The sequence below is a fragment of the Ambystoma mexicanum genome, chromosome 1p, assembly GCF_040938575.1.
Source record: "Ambystoma mexicanum isolate Mex_15411 chromosome 1p, UKY_AmexF1_1, whole genome shotgun sequence".
In the NCBI taxonomy this organism is placed as follows: Eukaryota; Metazoa; Chordata; class Amphibia; order Caudata; family Ambystomatidae; genus Ambystoma; species Ambystoma mexicanum.
The window spans coordinates 753422980-753446848 of record NC_090921.1 but is presented as its reverse complement, the minus strand read 5'-3'; the positions used below and the strand labels follow the sequence as shown (position 1 = coordinate 753446848).

The window sequence follows — 23869 nt, the reverse complement described above, 5'->3', positions numbered from 1 at the left end:
ACCGGCGTGGTCAAATTTCTTATAAATTGCTTTATATTGCTTCTGTGTTTTGGGACAATCTGAATGTTCTTTTTTTTTTCTAGCTTTTTCTTTGGGTGACTATTTGTCTCTGAGATTGTTTTTTCTTTGTTTGCCGTAATTTCAAGGTTTTTGGCAGGGCCGCTGAAAATGCCATATGATGCTTTTGCGGAGGAACATGATGGCTGCTCAGAACTCTTCCCCGTTTTCGGGTTTATCTCACTGCATCTGTTTCGCGAATCAACAGTTGAATCAATGATTCCCTCCGCCAGAGATTGATTTGAGAAATTAGCAATCTTGTTTATTCGGAACCATAGTTGAGCTGTTTCCTGTTATGTCAATGGGAGCTTGCAAGATTGGACCAGTGACTGAGATAATTTTATTATTTGCATTTTCTGTGTCGCGTATTTCTGCGTCCAATTTGCATTGTATCCCTGTGTCTGTTTTGTCATTAGTATTCTTAGTGGTATCTCTTTTCTCTACTTCATGTGATTGCATTTGTGTTAATTTTTCAAGCATTTCTTCAATGAGTTTTTTGGATCCTTTATGTTCCATCAGCAGTTGTTCAAAGTGCCTGCTCATGTATTCGGCAGACTGAGTATTTTCGACTTCTTGTCTTAACTGGAAAGCCACGAATTCTGTTTCGATTTTGTTTATTTTGTCGTCTATGTGTCTCATGATAGCTCCGTTGTTTTGGGAGGATTCGTTCAAGCTTTCATAAAGTTTTATGAATGGAATCAAGGCGAGAGATGTTGCAGCCAAGACGTTATTATGGATCTGTATGGCGGCCGCAACTGATAGGTTCGATTTTGAATCAGAATCTTTACAGTGTGAGCTGCCAGTGTTCTCTTTGCTTGAATTACTCTGTTCGTTCATAGTGATTGATGGAGTATTTTTCGGCTGTTGTTGGATTTCCACCTCAATTGCTTTTCCCCCCTGTCTTTGCGTTTTTGGGCGAGTGTTGGCGATAGTGCAAGGGTGAGTTCCATGACTTTTTGGGCATGGAGTTGTGTCAATTACTGGATTTAAGTTGAGGCGGTCTGCTTTGCGCTTCTGATCCAAAGATGTCTGTTTCAGACCTAACGCTTTGTCACTGATGGTACGTTCTTGGTCGCCTTCAAAATTTATGTCGGAAACAGTTTCCGCAGTGCTGTTATTGCTTGAGGCTCCAAGAGTGAAACTTACTTTTAATCTATCTTTCATTTCTTCAAAATCGGCTAAGAGTCTTTTTGTCAGGCGTGCTTTGCGCGCTGCCAGATCTGTCTCTTTTAGCTGTAATACATTAGAGAGGCCTTGTTGTAGACCAAAGGGCTGGTTGCTACTTGTTGCTCCGGATACAGAGTTGCCACTAGATAGTAAATGTAAGGGATTTAACACATTTCCATTGCTTGTCATCGTGGTTGCCATAGTTTGGTTGCAATTCTTGACTCCATTTATGGTTTTTTGTATTGGCGTACTTTCTTTCCGAAGGTTTTCATGTGGTTTGGTAGAGAGTGGAAAAGTGAATTTCAGTGAATTTGGATCAAGTGCAATGTTTGGCACTTCAAGTGCGAGCAGTTCGTTGTCTGTTACATCGAATGGTGATTGAAATGCCTCCGCGTTTATCTCAATCACTTCTAATGCCTCATTATCTCTGCTTGAATCAACTTCCGAGTGCTTTGTTCCAGTCCTCGGATTTTTGTCTAAAGTTAGGCTTCTCCTAGCTTTACTGCCGTTATCATCATTGATAGATTGTACGTATGAATTCATAGATTCAGTGCGGGCTTTGATGGAGGCTTTTGCCATTCCGTCCATTTCGTTCTTCAAGACCACTAAGCTCTCAGCAGACTCGCATGCGTTTGCGTTTGCAGGCAATGCTTGATCACGCAGGTATAATTGCTTCGGTATTAGCAATGATTCCACATCTGAGTTAGCTAAAATGGTGGCTCTACATGCGTCGACCTGCGTCTTGGCTGGGGCAAGTTCAGTTACAAGTTCAACTGAAACCGGCGCGTTCGCCGTCTCGGGCTCCACAAAAGGTGGGGCTTCTATTGAGTCCGGCGCTGCGCCATCTGTACACTCTTCCGAGGTTGTGGGCGTAAAGCATTGGACGGTTAAGATGGTGGTTGGAGTAGCGGAAAGAACGGGATTAATCAGTCCCGATCTGCTACTCTCAGCTCCTCTCTCGATTTCATCGAGGGGTAAACTTTGTCTTGCTTCACTTTCCGTTTCAAGGTCACTTCTATTGATACTATTTGAATGCAATTCAATGTCCATGATTTTACTGTGAGTTAGAGGCAAGGATATTTGGGTTTGTTAAGCCTTGTCCACGGCCTGTTGTCCCCCATGAAAGTCACTTACCTATAAACTTAACTTCTGACGACAGCCGCAGCAGTCTGCAGCGGACTGCAGCAGACTGGACTCTCTCACGGACTCCGCGCGCGCTCCGCGCTCTTATGATGTTTTTAAAGGCAATTGTGCTTTTTTTTCTTAAAGGCACACTGGCACACTAGACACTGAAAGCAGAGACCGTAGACCGTAGCTGCAGCTCCTCTCTCCTGCTCACACTGCAGCAGACTGGACTCTCTCACGGACTCCGCGCGCGCTCCGCGCTCTTCTGATGTTTTTAAAGGCAATTGTGCTTTTTTTTCTTAAAGGCACACTGGCACACTAGACACTGAAAGCAGAGACCGTAGACCGTAGCTGCAGCTCCTCTCTCCTGCTCACACTGCAGCAGACTGGACTCTCTCACGGACTCCGCGCGCGCTCCGCGCTCTTCTGATGTTTTTAAAGGCAATTGTGCTTTTTTTTCTTAAAGGCACACTGGCACACTAGACACTGAAAGCAGAGACCGTAGACCGTAGCTGCAGCTCCTCTCTCCTGCTCACACTGCAGCAGACTGGACTCTCTCACGGACTCCGCTAATATCGGGAGTGTTGGGACTCGGTGCTAGCTATAGCCTTTTGATTGTAGCCCCAGAGCTTCTATTTGGGGCTACAACCAAAAGAAAGACCAGGGGCTATAGCCCCCTCAGCCCCACTCCCCTAGCAATGCATCTGCCTCCCAGTACAACTAAACAATGTTGCAAAGCATCGACTGTCCTTCCAGTACACGGCAGCCTTGAGACCCTTGAGACCCAGACACTTCAATGTATGATGCCATGTTGCCAGGCTGCGGAGTCACTCCCTGCCCTCAGCCTCACACTCTTATATTAATGGTGTGTTCCTCCCAGAGAGGTTGCCTGTTGTGACTGCCAATAGCAGCACTCGAGGGGTATTAAACTAAACGCCACTTTAATCTTAAACTGTCCCATCCCTGGAAGAGGTGCTGTCTTCTCCACCATCAAATATCTGCTCAACCTCATATTGCCTAGAGGTGGAAATCTCAGTTAATACTCGAGCATCAAAAATCTGAGGAAACCTTGTGAGGTCCTAACTTTGCCAAATGGGCCCTCTGTTCACACAAACACTCAGGCAGCCCACGTGGGGACCCTGGGAGCCAATGCTATGCACACAGATAAAGGCTTCTTCCTAGAACCTGGGCAGGCTGGTGGACTGTGGGCTCTTGAAGGAGCAACAAGCTGATATAGAAAGTCTTAAAGAATGAAACAGCAACTAGCATACCAGTCACTCACTCTTCAGATGTCTGATCGTAAACCAGCATGATGTGCCTAATTCATGGTTTCCAGGAGTGCCTGCATCTGTGTGTTCCTGTGCTTGGAGATGTTTGTATGCATGCAGTGGTAGTTGGACACACATTTCCCTGCACCTCGACTAAGATACTTGTATGTATGTCTGTCATGGGTACGTGTGCGCATAAAGTTCTGCGCTAGGCCTGTGGTTCTGCATGCGTGAATCTGGCAAGCTGTGTGCCTGCACCTCTGCACCTGCACCACTAACGCTCGTTTTGTACCTACATAGCTCCCAATCCCGTAAGGTCGCCAAGTGCTTTACAGACAGGCGGTCACGCCAACGCAAGCACAGGTTTGTGTGTTGCTGTGGGTGTCTGTGCAGTGGCTGTGCGTGCCTGGGTGTCCGTATACGTCAGTTCGTGCATGTTTTTTCGTTGTGTCCCTAACAGAGGTCTTTTTCTGCCACTGGGCTCCCTGCCTGCCAGAAACAACCCAGTGCAAATCATGATTTCTTCTTCCTCCCACCATTCCCCAGGCTGTGCCTTTGTCAAGTTCCAGTCCCACGCGGAGGCTCAGGCCGCCATCAGCACGTTGCACGGCAGTCGGACATTACCGGTAAGAATCCAATCTTCTTGGGGAATGGTGTGATGTATATATTGTTTCATGTTTAACTTGTAACAAGCTTGCGAGTTGGTGGTGCCAAAGCCTTACCGCTGTGAAGGGAGTGGCAATGAGGCAGATAACAGAGGAAGTAGACATGTTGGTATCTGCACTGTCAGATGCCCACTGTTGGCCTGCCTACCTCGGATCCCCTTGTGCTCTCTACGATGGACCTTCTTTCTTCTTCTTGCTGACAGATTTTATCCATCAGGGGTGACATTGGATATATTGAGCCATATTACTCCATCCTCTCGGGTTGAGTTTGTAGAAGTGGGTTGGCTATCTTCATGGTCTGTGTGGACTTGTCACAGTAAGGATGGTTTCAGAGGGTCTTTGCTGTGAGTCTACGATAGAGTGTAGGGGCCTTTCCATTTCAAGGCCTACTAGCTCCTCCCACATTACCAAAGGTAGTGCTACAGCAGCTGTCTGCTAGTTTAATTTTACTCTGCCTCTTTGTTTATGTTGCAAAGTCTGACATGTGAATAACATTGGCCCAGCCAGGAGTGAGTGTATGAGCAAATTCACTGCCCAGCTATATCCAATGATGTCCGAACATTCTATTAATCCTGTGAATTAATGACTTAACGAAGCTCAGCACGAATGCTGAGTGGAGTATGATGGGACATCCTTTTGTTACCCAACCTCTCAAGGTCTTTTTTTACCTCTGCCTCCATCAGTGCAATGGAACACAAATGAAATTATTCCATTCATTAGCACCCTACTGATTGACAGGGTTCGAAATTGAGGGGAGCTGGGAGCTATTTTTTCCCTGCTTTCTGCCTTCTACATCCTACGGAGCTCAAGGTCTTCCTGAAGCTCCCACTCTTCCATCTGCCTTAAGTTTCCCGATCTGCTGGGCCCACGGACGCCTTCTGCACCAGGTAGGTGCACTGCCATTGTCCCTGCAGCACCAGAAACAAAAAGAAGCTTTTAAAAAGAAAAACGAAATTTCGGAAAATACACTGTGGTCTTTTTTCACTTTGCAAACCATTTTAATTTCGGAAATGACACTGTGCAAATGGCCAGTGTGTTCTAACCTTCTGCTGCTTTTATTTGCACTGTCTCATCTCAATGACATGGATTTTTCCTGCTGCCTCACAGTGTGTTTGAGGTTTTCCATCATAGCTGCCTACCCTTTTTGTTTGCATGAGGCTGTGTATCTAATGTGCTTCCCTCCATCGTCTGCAGTGATTGGCTGTTCGCTTTGTTTTCAAGCCAATCGGGGGACCGGCAGGCTTCAACCAGCCCTTGTTTCAAAGGTCCACTTTCTAAGGTCCCTGTCAGCTTCTATGTCTGCTTTCCAGGCTGCAACATGAGATTCTGCAACAGCCAAACCTGCACTGTCACTGAGGCTGCTACCCCTGGAGTATTGGACTGCCATGCCTCTCTTACCATATTCTGTTTGGGTTAGTTCCCTCCTTGCTTTACCTGTACTTCCTTCTCAGAGGGGACTCAACTTTCCCTGTCATGTACTCATTTGCAGCTTTATCTATACTCACCTCTACCATCTGACTACCACTCTAAATTCCTTAATTACTGGTCTCACATTTTACTTGAAAGTCAAACTTGGGTGCATTTTTGAATTTACTTGAAAGTCAAACGGAGTGTATTTTTGCATTTACTTGAAAGTCGAACTGAGTGTATTTTTGCATTTACTCGAAAGTTCAACTTCAGTGTATTTCTGCATCTAACTTTTGGCCATTGATTGTAACCTGCTAGCCCAGGGACTGTTCTATACTGCTTTACTTGCTTACTCCTCCCTCTCCCTCTGCCTCTTCTCTTTTCTACTCATGGCGCTTTCTGTTTCTCCCATCTCTTCCAACTGCTTCTCTATCAACTATCCTTCCATTCTCACTAAGTCTGGAAAAAAGACATTTAAAAAGGATATCTTGGCCTCCAACCCCGGTCTCCCTATCGCTGATACCTATACCAGCGCCTCTTCCAGACAGAGCCTCACCGACATCCCCTTTGTTGTTCCTTCGCCGGATCTATGGACCCCCCATATGATCTCTGTGCTTTGTCCTGCCTCCTCCTCTCCGGTTAATGGTGGCACTCACTGGGATGTCCTTATGGCTTCTTTCAACTCCACCAGAATCATCCTTAATGTCTACCTAAATGGCACTGTCATGGTCCAAGGTCCTTAGGCCAATTTCCTCCTCTTCGATCGGTGTTTCCCTCTCCTCATCAACTTCCTCTCATCTCCAGCTGTGCCCTCCTCTCACTCACTGGTTACCTTGCCTACTTTTTCCTCCTCCTCTGCCCCTCTTCAGACTTCCTCCACAACTCCGAAGGGCGTACCTCTGATTTGTACCCTTCCCCAGAAGGTCTTTAAGGCCGGCAACCTTCTTCATCTTGCCACTCTAAACTCTCGCTCTGCTGTCAAACACTCCTCTGACATCTGCCACCTCCTTGAAGAACTGGACTTTGATGTCCTCGGTTTTACGGAGACATGGTTCACGGCTAGCTCTGTCACAAGCTTTGACACTCTATTCCCTGAGGGCTACAAGATCCTCTCTGCACCCAGATGCCCTCGACCTGGAGGGGGCATAGCCCTGATCTTTCCTGAGTGGATGCCTGCCACTATCATTCCCATTCAGATTTACTCCTGTTTTTAATGCCTTGTCTATAGGCTCTCAGTCTCTCCTAGCCACTCTCTTACTGTTGCTACTCTCTACCGCCCCCCCGGGCAAATCACCTCTTTTCTCTCTGAGTGGGCTGACCTCTCCTGGCCTCAATCCCTCAACTCCTCCTACTTGGTGACCTCAACATTCACCTCGATTCTCCCTGTCCCTCATCTCTGCTCTTTCGCAACCTCTGTGATTCCCTCTCCCTCTCTATCTTCCCCTCTGGCCTGACGCACTCTGCAGGACACACACTTGATGTCTTGATCTCCCCTGGCCTCCCCCTCTCTATTCCTCTGACCACTTCTCTCTCCTGGAGTGACCACTGCCTTCTCTCGTCCCATCTCTCACTCTCTTCCCCCCAAGCCAACCCTACCGCAACACTGCCACTTACTTTCTCGGACATCCGACCTATGAAGCGTGTGTCAGCTGAGGCTTTCTCTGCCACCTTCTCTCCCCCTCCTCCTCCTCTGGCTGACTCACCCTGACTCAACCCTGTCCCTTCTCTACTCTTCTATATCTGATACTCTTGATGCTCTTGCCCCTGTCATGAGGATCCGCTTGAAGCCCAAAGCCAAGTGCAATTCCTGGTATGACTCCGACCTAGCTACACTTAAAGGTAAGTGTAGGGCGGCTGAGAGGAAATGGAGGTCTTCTTGCTCATCCTCTGACAAACTGGCCTGTTGCCTGCTCCAAAGGCAATACTGACTCTCTGTCCACACTAAGAAAAGCCCACATTCAAGCCTGTGTCCTTGCGGCATCCAACAACTCGGCCAAACTCTTTAAAATCTGCAAGGAGCTTGCCAACCCTGCAGAGGTCTCCACCCCTCCTCTTGCCTCCCAGGCTCTCTACAATTCCATTGGATTGCACTTTATCTCTAAAGCCCAGGGCATCCTGTCCGCCCTCTCCTCCCCTCACCCTTCTATTCCCTCTCAGTCTGTACTTGCAGATCCCCCTTTAACCACCACCCCACCATCCTTCTCTTCCTTTCCTATTTCCTCCCCTGACGACGTTGCTAGACAAGTCCGATCTATGAAAGCCTCATCAAAACAGATTCATCTCTGTTCCTCCAAAACCATCAAGGACCACATTGACACCCTCGCTCCGGCCCTTGCCGATTTTTGCAACCACTCCTTTGCCTCAGGATCCTTCCCCTCCCCTCTGAAGCACTCCCTTGTGCATCCTCTTCTCAAGAATTCCACGGCTGATCCTTCCTGTCCGGCTAACTATCGCCCAATTTCCATTGCCCCCTTTCTGGGCAAACTCCTGGAAAAGCTGGCCATCTCTCAGCTTAGCCTTCTTTCAGATTCTGTTGGTCGTCTCCATGACCACCAGTCTGGCTTCAGAGCAGCCAGAAGCACGAAAACTGCTCTCCTCAATATCCGTGAAGATCTGCTCTCCAACCTGGACTCTAACAGGCCCTCTGTCCTCATCCTTCTTGATCTCTCTTCTGCCTTCGACACGGTCAACCACACCATCCTGCTCAACAGTCTCCATGATAACCTGGGTATCACTGATAAGGCTCTGGCCTGGCTGACCTCTTTTCTCTCTGATCAACCCTCCCAGGTCCAACTGGGGTCCTTCCTATCATCTATCTTCCTCTCCTCCTGTGGGGTTCCCCAGGGGTCTAACCTCTGACCCTGGCTCTTCAACCAATACCTGGCAACTCTCGCTCACTGCATTGCCATTTTCTGCTCAAATTTCCAGTGCTACGCTGATGACACTCAATTCATTTTCCGGCTGCCCTCGGCCACCTCCTCTCCCTCTCTCATCTCTGACTGCCTAACTGCCATTCAAGATTGGTGTGCCACCAATGATCTTTGTCTGAATGGCAGCAAGACGGAGATCCTCCTCATCAGCACTCCATCTCCATCCTTTTCCTTCACTCTCTGGCCGGCCTCCATTGGCCCTCCTCCTACCCCTACCTGCAAGGCTAAGAACCTTTGGGTCATCTTTGACTCCATCCTTTCCTTCTCGGCCCATATCTCTGAGGTCTATAAAAAGTCAAACTTCCTACTGCACCTCCTCAGAGGTACTGTGCCTTTCCTCTCCTTCCCTCAAAAGCTCACTGTCTCCCAAGCTCTGGTTCTCTCTAGGTTGGACTATTGTAACAGCCTCTTTCTAAATCTACCTGCCTCTACTCTCCGCCCTCTACAACTTATCCAGAACAGGACTGCGAGACTTGTCCTTGGCCTCAAGCCCTGGATCGTATCTCTCCAACTCTGAAATCTCTCCATTGGCTCCCAGTGGATGCAAGGATAAAATTCAAAACCCTCTGCATTGTCCACAAGACTTTCTGAGCCCTGGGTCCAAAATACCTTCAGCTATCCCTCCGCAAATACCTCCCCTCTCGAGCTCTTTGCTCCTCTACCTCTAACTCCCTCCGGGTCAATTGTTTTTCAAAGAAAAGAGCTGGGGGTAGATCTCTATCTTTGGCTGGGGCCTCCCTCTGGAACAGCCTCCCTGCCTCTCTAAAACCTGAGGAGAACCATCTCCGGTTCCGGAAGCACCTCATGACCTTCCTCTTTGCTTTTGCCTTTGCTCCCCTTCAACCCTGCTGATCTGCTCTCTCTTGGCACTGTGCACCTGGCCACCCTCTGTCCCCTGGGCCCAGGTAACTGCTCACCCTGCCACCTTCCTGCACTGCCTCCTGGCCACCCTTTGAACTGGGGACTGTATCTGTACCCATACAGCCACCCCTCTTCCCCCCATTTTTCTTCCTTTTCTGCACTTATCAGACTTACCCAGTCTGCTGCCTTAAACATAGCACTTGCCACTTGCTGGCTGCACTACCACAGTTTATTGCCTCCATTTTCTATTTATTTTTATTTATTATTATTTATCTGCTCTGCACTTTCCACTCTCCCCCTTCCATGCACTTTTGCCTTTTCCCTTTCCCATGCACTTACGTGTTCTCAATGTCACTGGGCCTATTAAGATCGTTTTTATGTTGTGCTGTGTTCTCCCCTGCTCCCCTCCCTTGCCTTGTGGCGCTCTGAAACACTTGTGTACGAGCGCGATACAAATAAAAGATCATATCATATTATAGTAGAGCCTGGTTAGCTTGAAACTAACAGCTACCAGGATCTACTTTTGGCTCCTAGGGCCAATTGGTGCCTTCCAAAGATGTAAATGTGACATTAATTTTGAGTATTTGAGAATGTTAATAAAGAAGAATTAGAACACATCTAATGCACATTTAAACACAATGGTTCATAGAAAATGGACAGAAAGTTAAAGGAGCATCTCTGGTAGCTCCTGCCTACTGGGTGATGCTCGACACCCAGGAGCTGGTTTTAGCTCCTGCTCAATTAATCTCAATTTCGAACCCTGGATTGGTCAGTGGAAGGCTGCTGCATGCATGCCTCTGTGATGCCTTCCTATGTATTCAGGGGACGGCTACTTAGTTTATTTTTATGCACAGCTAGAGGGTGGAAGCGCTTAGTCAGAAGTCTGCTTTACTATCCTGCCTATGGCAAGGAGAAGGAAGCACATGGAAGTGGGTGAACAGAGTGGGTTTCTGGGAATACCCTTAAGACCTCCCATCTGGTTTGTCTATTTTCTGTTGATGTGATAGGGTAGGCAGCTCTGCTGTTGCTATGGGCAAGGAGGAGAAAGCAGGCAAATAATAGACCTCTTGGTGTTTTCCTGATCTCTTGGGAGGGTGGAGGGTCAGGGGGGTATAGAATATTTCCCCAGCCCTGCATTTACACGCGTTTTACGTTTTCCTTCACTTAAAATACGTTCTGCCCAATGCGTTTAAACAAGCAATTGGAAACTGGAAGCAATCCTTCACATGCCCCAAAATGTCCCTCTGTTCAATTCTCTAATGTTGGGAGCAAGACTCCGAATAGGATTCTGAAGTGGGACTATTTTAATCCGTATTTTTTGAAGTTCAGAGGAAAATGGTTTTATAGGTAGTAAAAAAGTTGGGTATTGGCGTATTTTTCAAGCAATTAAAATTATAGTTTAACTTTACAATGGATACCTTTTTGTAATACATACTTCCTTGCACCTAGTAATACATGTAAATAATAAATGACTTTTTACATGTACGTTCCAGTTCAGATTAGGCAGTAATATTGGATTTCCTTCCTGTTGCCATGTTCTGCTGGTGCCACTGATGTGAACATATCCAGGCAGCTGTGCCAGTGAAAGCAGGGGCAGCCCACCCATGTGTCTGATTCTATTTTTACTTCCTATATTTTTTGTTGGGGGTATTTGCTTGTTATTTGAGAGAGTAATGGCTTATGTGTCAGGCTGCTGGGGGAGATGTGGAGGGTGGGTGGGGGTTCTGTTATAGGATAGTAACTGCACAGAAGACGTGAAATACCCACGTGCTCCGATCTCCCAAACTTCCCATTTTGGGCATTAACTTGCATTTTTAGGGCATTAAATTGCTTTTATACAAATAGCTCTGGGGTTTTCAAGTCGTCTAGTAACATACTATTACCCATTCAAAGGTACTCATTTAGTCAACCTTAGAAAAATGAAAGTTTACGTTGGCCCTTCTGGTATTGTATTTGCCGTCAGCAGGATTTTTCACAGACCTTTCTACACCGAGGTAGTTGACGGGAATTGGAACCGTAGAAATGGAGCCTGTGACCATTACTTTTATGAGGCACGTGCAAAGCGGCCCTCTGCTGGTATGGCCTTGCAGCAGCAGTGTGGGAGACTGCGTTCTCACCTTCTGTGCACGTGACAGTACAGACACTACATGCAACTTTGCATTAGAAAAGTGATGAACTCCAAACACAGTGAGGTATCATTGCAAGACACGGAGAAGAGCCTGGTCTACGTTTCAACCAGTTATGCTTGTGATGACGTGGACATTATATGTACAAAGCAATTAAAACATTACAACGTTGCATACGCGCCGATGTTTATCCCCTTTAATCCGTAAGTGTGCCACATACCATTGACTGCAACTGAGGGCACACATTCACACTGTACGATGGATATGGGATAGCACATATCACAAGTTACACACAGACCTCTAAAGCAAGCTATTTAACCCCTGAACTGCTCTACTGCTATTAAAACCTGCAGATTATACATGCATACACTGGACGAACCCACTGGCATTGGAATCTGGGACCCTTGGTTACTCAAGACCTTGGAAGCAGGCACATCAACCCGTGGAGCTATCTTATATGGGTTAGAACGGATGACTTCATTGTTACACACATACATGTACTGGCAACTTTTGCTGAACACGTACAGACATTTTGGGGCTGATTCGTGGAATTATTTGCGCCGAAAAACGGGGATATGTGTTCCATTCTGCCTGCAAATCCCTGTTTAACAAATGGGGATTTGCGGGCAGAATGGTGCACAAATCCCTGTTTTTTGGCGCAAATAATTTCATGAATCAGCCCCTTTATCAGTTTACCCAAGTCTCTTTACAGACAGTTCGCACAGCCTTCCATGCTTTTCCACAGTTAAAGGGCTTCTTTTTGGCCAATATTATGCAGTGCTTCTTTTAAAAACGTGGGCGTACGAACAGTAAAGATACAGAATTACGGTGGCACAACGATCTTTTCTCTACCTCAGAATGGGGTTAGAGCAGCTCAGCCCCTTCTGGGTTCGAACATGTGAACATGCTTGTTCCACAGGTGATTTGCCTCTTGAGGTATGTTGCCACCCAAAAATATATGCTTTAAACCCCGTCCTTAATGCGCGATGCAAGTCGTGAACGAGGGACACAGTGGGATCTCGGTGCTTGTCTCCGTAGGTCAGAAAAGAAATTAATTTCGAGTGTTCTGCTTATTTCATATAACCTGGCCATCATACCATAATCAGAATAGCAAGTGCGCAGGTAAGAGCAGGAGTATGCTGTGAGGGCTCCATCCATGCCTCACGACTGGGATAGGAGTGGATACTGCAGGTCAGGATAGATGTACATTGCAAGACTCTTTGGATGTCACAGTACTGAGATACAGAAGAGTGTCTTGCAGGTCAGGATAGAGGGGTATTGTGGCAGCTGTTTGAAAGACTCAGTACTGATACAGTGGTACATTGAAGGTGAAGCTAGAGGTGCATTGAGAGAGCCTGGTGGATGTCCCGTGCTTCTGTAGCAGTACATGCCAGATCAAAATAGAGGTGCAGTGCGAGAGCCCTGTTAATGGCTCAGCACTGGGATAGCAGTGCCTGGAGAGGGTACGCATAGAGGTGCATTGTGAGAGATCAGTTGATGTTTCTGGATGTACACGAATTGTTCGAACTACAATTGTTCGAATCACAATTGACCTTTGCACAATTGACCAAATTGTGAAGGTCAATTGTTACATATCTGCGGGGGGAAACCCCCCGCAACCCACCTATATATATGTATATATATATATATATATATATAACCAAAGCAAAATATATATATATATATATATATATATATATATATATGCAGTCAATTGTGCGAAGGTCAATTCGGACCCTTGACTTTCGATCAATTGGGTCATTCGAACAATTGTGTCCGAACAATTTGGGTAATACCTTTCTCAGCACTGGGGTAGCAGTGCCTGGAGGGGGTACACATAGAAGTGCATTGTGAGAGATTGGTTGATGTTTCAGCACTGGGGTAGCAGTGCTTGGAGAGGGTACACATAGAGGTGCATTGTGAGAGCCCTGTTGATGTTTCAGCACTGGGATAGCAGTGCCTGGAGAGGGTACGCATAAAGGTGCATTGCGAGAGATCGGTTGATGTTTCAGCACTGGGGTAGCAGTGCATGGAGGAATTGCAACAGCTTGTGGAGGCCTCACCTAGGGCAGAGCAGTATGCGAAAGGTCAGGACAAAGGCGCATTGTGGGAGCTCTGTGGAAGTCCGATTACTGGTATAGCAGCACATGACAGGTCAGAAGAAAAGTACACCATGAGAGCTCCGTGAATGCCTCCAGCCCTTGGATACCAGCGCATTTTGCAGGTCAGGAAACATTGCTGTGAGAGCTCTAATTTCAGAAGGGCTACCACAATAATGTTCCTTTTTTAAAAAGAAGCAATGTGACAAGGAAAATTCTTCAAGAGAGACCATTTATTCTACAGCAAATGCTCAGCTGGCAAAAGCAACAGAAATAGTACGAAAAACAATTCAACTTTCCTTGCCAAAGAAAAATGCTATTTTTCTTTGGTTACAATCAATATTATCTTTAATTCAAACAAACCAGGCCGTTCAACAAAACATGCCAATAAGTGTTTCACACTGCAGGTGTCCATTTAATTAATCCACTCCCCACTTTGAGCTTCTTCATGAATGTATGTTAATTTTGTTCGAATTTAGGTTTCATTGCAATCAAGTTAAGTCTATAGTACTTACAGTTATGTCCCATTTATTCCTGACAGTACTGACTGAATAATGTTCTTTTGTGTTATTATCAATAATTATTGTGTTCACATTGCACACTCTTCCACAGCATATTGCTTCTTTTTTGGAATAATGGTTGTATTTGACACTTGCAGGTGAAGTGTTTAGGCACTTTTGGTTTTTGCTGTTCAGAGGTTGACCTGTGACTGTCACATTGTGGAAGTATTCATTTTAACTAAGTGCAACATACTCCTCTATAAAACACCTTTCTGTAGAATTATTATAATTATACATATGAAGGATATTGAGCATATTGATAGAAATGTGTGCATTTTCCCACAGAAATAACTTGTAAAACCCTATAGCACAGATGTACTATAAAGGAGCCCGTGTGCTATGAATGGCAATTGGTTACTTTTTCATATACCAAAAGGTACATACTTTGATTCCTTAATAGGGCACAGTGCGAAACTCTGCCACTGCAGGGGGCAGCTGGCCTGTTACAAAAGTGCACTGGTACATCACAAATATCCTTAGTGACAGTACAGGTATCACATTTAAGAAATGGGTAAGTACTCACATTTTCAGTGATTAGGGTCAGGTGTGGCCCTGCAGCCTCTGAGAGCAAGACAAAACTCCTGAATTTTGGGTGGTTTGGGGCCTGTGAACTTTTCAAACCTCCCATCCATGGAATTTGAGTCATCCAGTAAGGATAAAATAAGGGCCCTGATAGGGAGGGCAGGCTAGTACCACCCCTGCCCCCCTCCCACCGGGCCCCATAGCATGCCCCTTTCCCCTGTGGAATCCTGTAAAGGCCCCTACATCGCATTGGGACAGGTTACACTTTTAAAACATTCTTATGGTCCTGGTGCGTGCTGGGGGTGGGAGGTATGGGGGCAGTTAGGGTCAGGTGGCTGGTTGGCATCCCAAAATTGAACTGCAGTAATTTTACAGCTCACCAAACCTTTTGGTCAGGGACCTGCGAAATTCTGGAGGACCCTTTTGGTGGAGTTAGCCCACCCCTAACTCTAAGGACTTGATCGGGTCGAGCAGATCAAATCTGCTTTGCTTGGTCCTCCTGAGAATCACCGTGATCTACAGTACTCCAATATATACGGAAATGTAGTTCCTGACAACTTGAAATTATTGTTTTGCCCGGTTACAGAATCTGAACTAGGGGCCAAGTACAACTAGACATCTATTGCAATGATATACATTCTTACTGATTTGCTCAAGACTTAGCCATGATTTTCCCAACAGCAGTTGTCTATGGACAATCCTCTCTTAAGAACTATAGTCTGGGTCTGCTGAAGTAAAATGCATTTTGGATGGTAAAATGCCTAAAAGGTAATGTACCCACGTGATGTTTGAGTGTGCAAAGGCGTGCGGTTTGTCAGTTGGGACAATTCTGAAAGTAACTGACTTTGTATATGGCGTTGCTGTGGCCCTTCGTTATGGTCTGCTGTGGGCTACCTATGGCATTACATATGTGGCAAAAGCAATGGCTGAGGATAAGAAAACGATTTTTAATACTATGATCAGGACGTGGCTAATTCAAATGACAATGTAGGCAACATCAGAAATAGTTTCCTTTACATTGCGAAACCAAAAATGGGGATTTTAAAAACTCAGAGGTAACGGACGTGGCGCATTTCTGTTAGGTTCTGTCCACGGTGTATTTTCCCAACATCACGATGACTCGACTCACACTTTAGTATTTATGCAAGTTTATTCCTAACGGAGAGTTCCCCTCCAGCATCACGGCTCCGATGTCGTTATCTTTCCCCAGCTCTAGAACAGAGCTCGGCAGACACACGTCACCTGGAACCCGAGCCAGTGAAGATTCTCATATAGTGACATCGTCACACAAGTTACACATCATAACATCTCCCCCCTTTATATTTAAACAAAGTGTGACCATACCTTTCTTTAAAATAAAACAAGAGAACTTTAAAAAGAAAATATTCAAGACGTATAGCTACACCACCAAAAAGGATACATGTCGTTGTTGCTCCCCAAGCATAACTGATGGACCCTTCAAAATAAAGAGTATTAATAATACATGAAGTCCTTCTTGAGATATGGCACTCTATTCCTGGGTTTCACCATAAAAGTATTGTCCTTCATCACATCTGCAACATGGGTATGCTTGCTTGTTGACTTTTCTTCTGTTTTATTGACATCTCTCCATTCCACTCTTTTGGCAATGTCAAGAGTTTGCTCCACTTTCTCATCTGTATTGATCACATCATCACATGACCACCAATTTCCATCCTCTAATGCTACAGATTTACTGGAGCAACCCACAACCCTCTGTGGAGAGTGATATTTAGATTCTCCTTTTACAACTCTTCTGGGCTCTTTCACTCTGACCCAGTCACCTTCCTTTATAGTGCTTTCCTTCACTCTGTCTATCATAATATTTCTTATACTTTGCTTGTTTATCTTTTACTCTCTCTCTGCAACAGCTTCCATGTCAACAACCCTATTGTTCCTTTCTGTTATCCAAGCTGGTCTCAGTCTGTTGGTAGCAACTCTTCCTCTCATCATTGTAAATGGTTCTACCTCTGTTGTGGAATGTGGCGTAACTTTATATGTAATCAATGCCTCCTTAAGGGTCTCTCTCCAAGAAATGTTGTTTGCTACTGCTAATTGGATGGTGTCTTTGATAAATCGATTCATTCTCTCAACCAATCCATTTCCCATAGGGTGATATAAAGCAGTGGTTCTGTGTCTAATGGCTCTTTCTTTGAGGAATTTTTGTACATCATTTGACATGAATTGTGCCCCATTATCTGATATCAACTCCTGAGGCTCTCCTTCCCTGTCAAATATTTCCTCCAGAAATTTCTTGACTTTTATTGCAGACATAGACTCCTCCACAATGCCACATTCAATCCACTTAGAAGTATAGTCAACCAGTACTATGATGTAAATTTTGTGAGGCTCCAATATTTCAAATGGCCCTGAAATATCAATGGCTAATTTTGACCACACAGATCCTGGTATCTCTATGGGTTGCAAAGGTGTGGCTCTGACAATCTTCCCTTTGTCACTCACTGCACATGCAGAGCACTCTTTCACCATGTTTTCCAACTCAATCCACATCTTCGGCCACCAATAAACCTCTCTTACTCTTCTTTTAGTGAGATTTCTCCCTATATGTCCTTCATGTGCTATTTGCATGATCTTCTCTCTTAAACCCATGGGCGGCACAATTTGATCACCCCGATATATGCAGACTTCATTGCAAGACATTTCTTCTTTCTTGCCTTCCCATGACAACATCCCATCAATGAACATTCTTCCAGTCACTCTTTATTGCCAATCTAAATTGTTCTTGTTCCCCATCTGCTTTGACAGCTTCCATCCAATCTTCCTTAGTGAAACCAGGATGTATTTGTGCAATGGCGCTGTCCATTTCTATTTCTTCTCTATTGTTACCCTCATCACCTGAGGAACATGGTAATCGAGACAAGCAATCTGTGACTACATTACTTTTACCTGGAGTATACTTGGTAGAAAGATTGTACTGCATTATAACAAGAATCCATCTTCTAATGCGAGGAGATGTTAAATGCGGATTCCTTGGATTTAAAATATGGATCAATGGTTTGTGATCAGTTCTAAATTCAATGGGGATACCCCATATTAATCCTTCAAAATGTTCCAAAATCCACATCACAGCCAAGGCCTCTTTCTCTATTGTAGAATAATTTTTTTCAGCATCCCTCAGTGTTCTAGAAGCAAAAGCTATTGGAACAACTCTCTCATTTTGAACCTGTTCAAGTACACCTCCCAAACCTGAATTACTTGCATCAACAGATATAACTGTTTTAGCACTACAATCAAACATTTTCAAAACTGGGGCTTTGTTAATTAGCTCCTTGATTGTTTCTAATTCATTTTTACATTATGTTGACCATCGAAACTTCACATTTTTTTTCATAAGATTTCTCATGTGTGTCGTTTTGTCAGTATAATGATCAATGAACTTCGCATAATATTCAGTTAAGCCCAACAGGCTCCTCAATTGATCTTTATTAGATGGTTCAGGAAGTTTCAATATAGTATTCACTAGAGCTTCCTTGGGCTTAATTCCATCAGCATCAATACAGGGACCCAAATAAGTTACCTCACTCTTTTTCACTTTGCATTTTTCAATTTTTAAAGTAAGACCTTTTTGTTGTAATATCTGAAGAACCCCAAGGAGCTTGGCATCATGATCCTCTTCCGTCATAGCTGATATCAAAATGTCATCTTTGAAATAGTACACTCCAGGCAACCCCTCAAATAAATGTTGCATTAGTCTCTGAAAGACAGCAGCTGCCGACGCTAGGCCAAACGGCATCCTTTTAAAGCGAAAGGCCCCCAACGGTGTTATAAGTGATGTGAGATGTCTGGAGTTTTCCTCTAATTCAATCTGATGATATGCTGATGATAAATCAAGTGTGGTAAAATATTTGGCCGGCTCCATAGTGGTGAGCATTTCTCCTATATTTGGCAGGGGATGGCGATCTATCCATATGCTGTTATTCAAATCTCTTAAGTCAACACACATTCTAATAGCCCCCTCCTGTTTCCTTACTATAACAATGGGGGACAACCACTCAGAGCTTTCTATCGGTTCAATGATATCTTGAGAACACAACTTTTCCAATTCTTTCTTCAAAGGATCACGTGTTCCAACCGGTATATTTCTCAACTTATGCACAACAGGTCTCACTCCTCTTTTCAGGACAATGCAATGTTTGAAGCCCTTAAGCATTCCAATCCTATCGTTAAATATTTCAGGAAATCTCTGAACCAAGCTATTAGGAGAATCACAACATTTATCCATGACACTCAAAATAGGCTTGATTTCTCCTGGATGAATTCTAATCTTTAGAGCTGCTTGTTCCCACCAACCAACTATGGCAAAACCCTTGAGCGCCACATATAACTTGCAGTAAGTTTGTCTCCCTTCAAAGGACAGTTGTACCCAAACATAACCAACAATGTCAATAGGGGATTTGCCATACCCTGTCGCTTTGACTCTTGTCATATGTAGATCCTCCATCTTCTTATCTAAAACTCCTTCAAACGTGTCTTTGTCTACTATAGTATATGGAGATCCAGTATCAACCATAATCTGTATGGTCACTCCATCAACATTCATTGGTACCCATGGACCCATTGCCTTTCCACTGGATGAAAGAGCCAAAATGTGTACTTCATCTTCAAGCTTATTGGAAATTGCCACTACTCCATCTGGCTGATGGATCTCTTCTATAGCTCTCACTCCTGATACAGATTTCTTAATGTTAAATCTATGTCCTCTATAAGTATTTCCACGCATGAAATATCTTCCTCTTCCTCTGCTACTTCTGCACATCTTGCCATAGTGCCCCACTTGACCACACTTGAAGCATTCAGCGTTAACTGCTGGACAGTCTTTGTCTGGATTGACATGTTTAAACCATCCACACTTGTCACAATTAGCTTGAGATCTTGAAAAGGTATCTCTGTTTTGCCATGAACTTGTTCCCATATCCGATCTCACTATTTTTTTACCATAGAAATCAACAACTCCTCATCTGTATTCAGACTTTCGTCCTGGACAGTTTGAATAGCACTCTTATCAAGTACCTCTTGTTTATTTTGTACTTCTCGCATGCACTTATCTGCCAGTTCAATGGATCTTGCAATTTCCAGTGTCTGTTCCAAAGTTGGATTTTTCGCTTGCCAAAGTCTCTGTTGTATCTTGGGATCAGCCACATGTAAAACTATTTGATCTCTCAGGTACTCATTGGCTATTCCAGAAAAATCACATATAGCAATGAGACCCCTCAATGCCGCCACATACACATCAATCGACTAATTTTTGAGTTGTTTCCTGGTAAAGAATCTATATCTTTCCAGGACAACATTCGTCTTATTTCCAAAGTGTTTGCTCAGTTTTGTTAACGCTATATCATACTTCCTGGAACTGGTCGTAGCATCACCTGAACTACCACCAGAGTCGCATCCCCCGGCAATGTTCTGAAAATTCTCAATGCTTTTGTCCCTATACAGCTCAGCAAGGTTGCTTCTTTCAAATCATCACTCAACTTTGCACCACCTATAGCTCTCATGTAGACTTGAAAATTGTCTAACCATTGTTCCCAAGACAAAACAGGATTTCCAGGATGAGCCAAAAACTTTTCTGGAGCTGGTATACTCTGCATTTTTATGCTCTAAGTGTGCTGGTATCTGTACTGATATTTCCCTTACAAAGTCTATTGCCGTTAAATGGTCACTTTGAGTGTGTTACAGTGTTGTTCCACGTAGATTGGCTCCTTTAAACAATTAATTTATAGGGCTGTGTTATAGTCCACACTGTTATTGACTTGTGGTTAGTAACCACTTTACTACATGTCCAGCAGTAGGATGTAATTCACTGATTGCCACGTTTCACTGTAACCTCTTTGTGGATTTTTATTTTGCACTTCCTGTAAAGATAAGTCAATCTCTCGTCATTCATCCGAAAAATAGCCGTTCCGTACTATCGGCCGTTTGTTTACATCCAAACAAAGATGGTGGCACGTAAAGCACGTTTTTTAGGTGCTTTACTCTAATAACGTGACACACGTCATCACATTTCACTTCATGGCTCCTTCACAATCTTCCGCATCGCCTCGCGCAAGATTCAAAACACGCATCGTATTTTCAGCATGCCTTTCAATCCACAAAAGTTTACGAGGTATCCTTTGTTATTATTTATACTGCCATGCACACGACAAGTTCCGGTACCTCAAATTAATTTCTACGATGATTGGATCTGTTGTTCCGTAAATTCTTCTTCCTCCGGGAACTCTCCGCACTAGGGAACAACAGTAGCATCCTCGTCGCCACTTGTTAGGTTCTGTCCACAGTGTATTTTCCCAACATCACGATGACTTGACTCACACTTTAGTATTTATATGAGTTTATTTCTAACGGAGAGTTCCCCTCCAGTATCACGGCTCCGATGTCGTTATCTCTGCCCAGCTCTAGAACAGAGCTCGGCAGACACACGTCACCTAGAACCCGAGCCAGTGAAGATTCTAATATAGTAACATTGTCACACAAGTTCCACTGCTGTGGGCTACATATGGCATTACATGTGTGGCAAAAGCAATGGCTGAGGATAAGAAAACGATTTTTAATACTATGATCAGGACGTGGCTAATTCAAATGACAATGTAGGCAACATCAGAAATAGTTTCCTTTACATTGCGAAACCAAAAATGGGGATTTTAAAAACTCAGAGGTAACGGACGTGGCGCATTTCATGTCTGTATTTGTGTTTCTTTTCATGGCATTGCCTTCATATTCTTGATGTTTAAATGATTTTTTTTAATGCAGTTATGGATTGTATGGTCCCATTTGTTTTGGGAAAAACATCTTATACGTGGTGTCATATACTTTATGGATTGCATTTTATGTATTCCAATAATAGAATTAAGTATAAAACTTGGCCTTTTCACATACAGTTTACGTGCACCGGGCCGTATGTCTGTCCCCTACAGTAATGAAAAGGTTCTTCTTATTTTTTAAAAAAAGGAAGATACATGTAAATTGTGATTTACAAAGATTGTCATTTTATGTAAATAGGTTTTAAATAAACAGAATACGCAACGATTAAAAAAAAGTCTCTCCCCTAAACGTTCGCCCTGCTCATACCCAACTTTCACGTGAAATGAATCGTGTCTCTGGGCGCTATCTGTGTGAATAAAAGGCTGTTGTCGTTTCTAGAGGCGCTCATATCAAGATTCATGTAAACAAAGTTATTCTAGGCTTCCGGTTGGCGGTTGACGCAGCTGACGTCGCATGAGCGAGCGTTGACGCGCGCTGGCGAGGGTTGACGCTCTTCCGTCTGCTTCACTTTCGATAAAGCGTTACCCTCCTGACAAGGGCTAATGCCTGCGTCTGCAGTTTTTCCCAAGGGTGGCGCTGAGGTTTTTGCTTTCCCTTTTTCGTTCTCTCGCTCAGCCCGAGACTGATTGTCTGATCAAAGAAACTGCCCCTCTCACAAACCTCTCCAGAGAGTGAGAGCGAGAGAAAGCAATGCATGGCAGACAGAGCCTAAGTCCTAGGTAAACAGGCGGCTGGGCAGACAGAGAGAAGCTAACGCGGCGGGGAGATGAGGTTTTGTACATGGGTAGCTATACAGATCTAGGTAGATATATGCAAATATACCGTTAAGAGCTCTGTACATGGATGATGACAGGCCAATATATATATGTATATATTCAGAAAGATAAATAGTGATAGAAATGGAGCTAAACAGTTACGAGTTTATGTGTCTGGTGATGTAGAGTACAAATAATGCATTAAATGCATGTGTAAACATTCTTCCCATGATTTTTACAAATGTTCTTTCACTTGTATGGTTGTGATGGAGCACGGAATAGAATTAATGTGTCCACCACCCCATACTTTCCGTCATAGAAATGTGCATGTTAATGCAATTTCTGAGGATTCCTATGGCATGAGTGGTGACGAGGGGGCGCAGTCGCTCCCTCCCCTGTGTTTCCCTTCAGTGCCCAGTGCTCCCCCCTGGCTCCACAAGGGCAGGTGCTAGCCTCACACTTATAACTAATTTCACATTCTTTAACAAAAACGTGAACCGGAGTATAAGATACTGCTCGCACGCTGGCCCTCAGGTTCCATAGCAACTAATTTGTTTAAAAGGCGCACCATGCATGTTCAATTCATTCTGGGGCGCTCCTGCACTTTCTGAATAGGTTTCCACGGGGTACCAGTACTGTCTTCTTGTGGAAAAGATGCAGGCAGCATGGCTGGTGAGCAGAAAACTTCAAGCTAAGTGTTTGTATACACTACATGTGCGTGCACGCATGTTTGAATGTAATGCGTGTTGCTTGCAGCGAGTTCTGAGTGAGTGCCTTTATGGTAGTGTCAAAGTGTGTGTATGTTTGTGTGTGTGTGTGCAAGTGTGTGTATGTGTGACTGAATGCGTGAGGTGTCAGATGTCCAGCTATGCGAGTTAGTATGACAATTTCTGGCATAGATAGATTGAGACCCAGCCTCATATTAATGATTTGTGGAGACCATTAATGGCATAGATAGATTGTGGTTGCAGCCTCATGCAGGTGATTACCAGTGAACATTCCTGGCACATATTGTGGCTGCAGCCTCATGCAAATGATTTACAGTGACCATTACTGGCAAGGATTAGATTGTGGTGCCACCCCATGCAAGTGATTTTCAGTGGCCGTTAGCGGCAAAGATAGATTGTGGTTGCAACTTTGTGAAAGTAGTGTGCAGTGGCCATTACTGGCATAGATTGATTGTGGCCTCCGCTTAATGCAAGTGATTTGCAGTGAACATTACTGGCACAGATAGATTGTGTCCTCCACTTAATGCAAGTGATTTGCAGTGACGAAAGATGTCACAGATTGTGGCTGGAGCCTTGTGCAAGTGATTTGCAGCAACAATTGCTGGCACACATAGAATGTGGTCTCAGCCTCGTGCAAGTGGATTGCAACAGGGCACAAGTTGAGGGACCATGTGGGTGGACGGCACCCACCCACTTTTTTGATAGGGCAAACGCTGCCCCCATGTGTGTTTAAGAAATTAAAAAACTAAAATAAATAACAGGCTTGTAGTGTTATGGCCGGGAATCAAACCCTGGCCTCCC

The 23869-nt window shown here is 44.5% G+C and overlaps 1 protein-coding gene across 16 annotated transcripts in view; it reads left to right on the top strand.

Moving 5' to 3' along the window:
- Positions 1-23869, top strand: part of CELF3 (CUGBP Elav-like family member 3) — a 331245-nt gene that overhangs the window by 212838 nt on the left and 94538 nt on the right. For 11 of the 16 annotated variants that reach the window (XR_011304210.1, XR_011304211.1, XM_069650631.1 and 8 more), the window contains 2 exons: positions 3918-3980; positions 4164-4243. Coding sequence is in view for 14 of the 16 variants with exons in the window: in XM_069650631.1 (XP_069506732.1) it covers positions 3918-3980; positions 4164-4243 (143 nt within the window). In the remaining 2 variants the exon portion in view is untranslated. The remainder of the gene's footprint in view (positions 1-3917; positions 3981-4163; positions 4244-23869) is intronic. The other 5 variants (XM_069650653.1, XM_069650679.1, XM_069650645.1 and 2 more) reach the window with 1 other exon arrangement.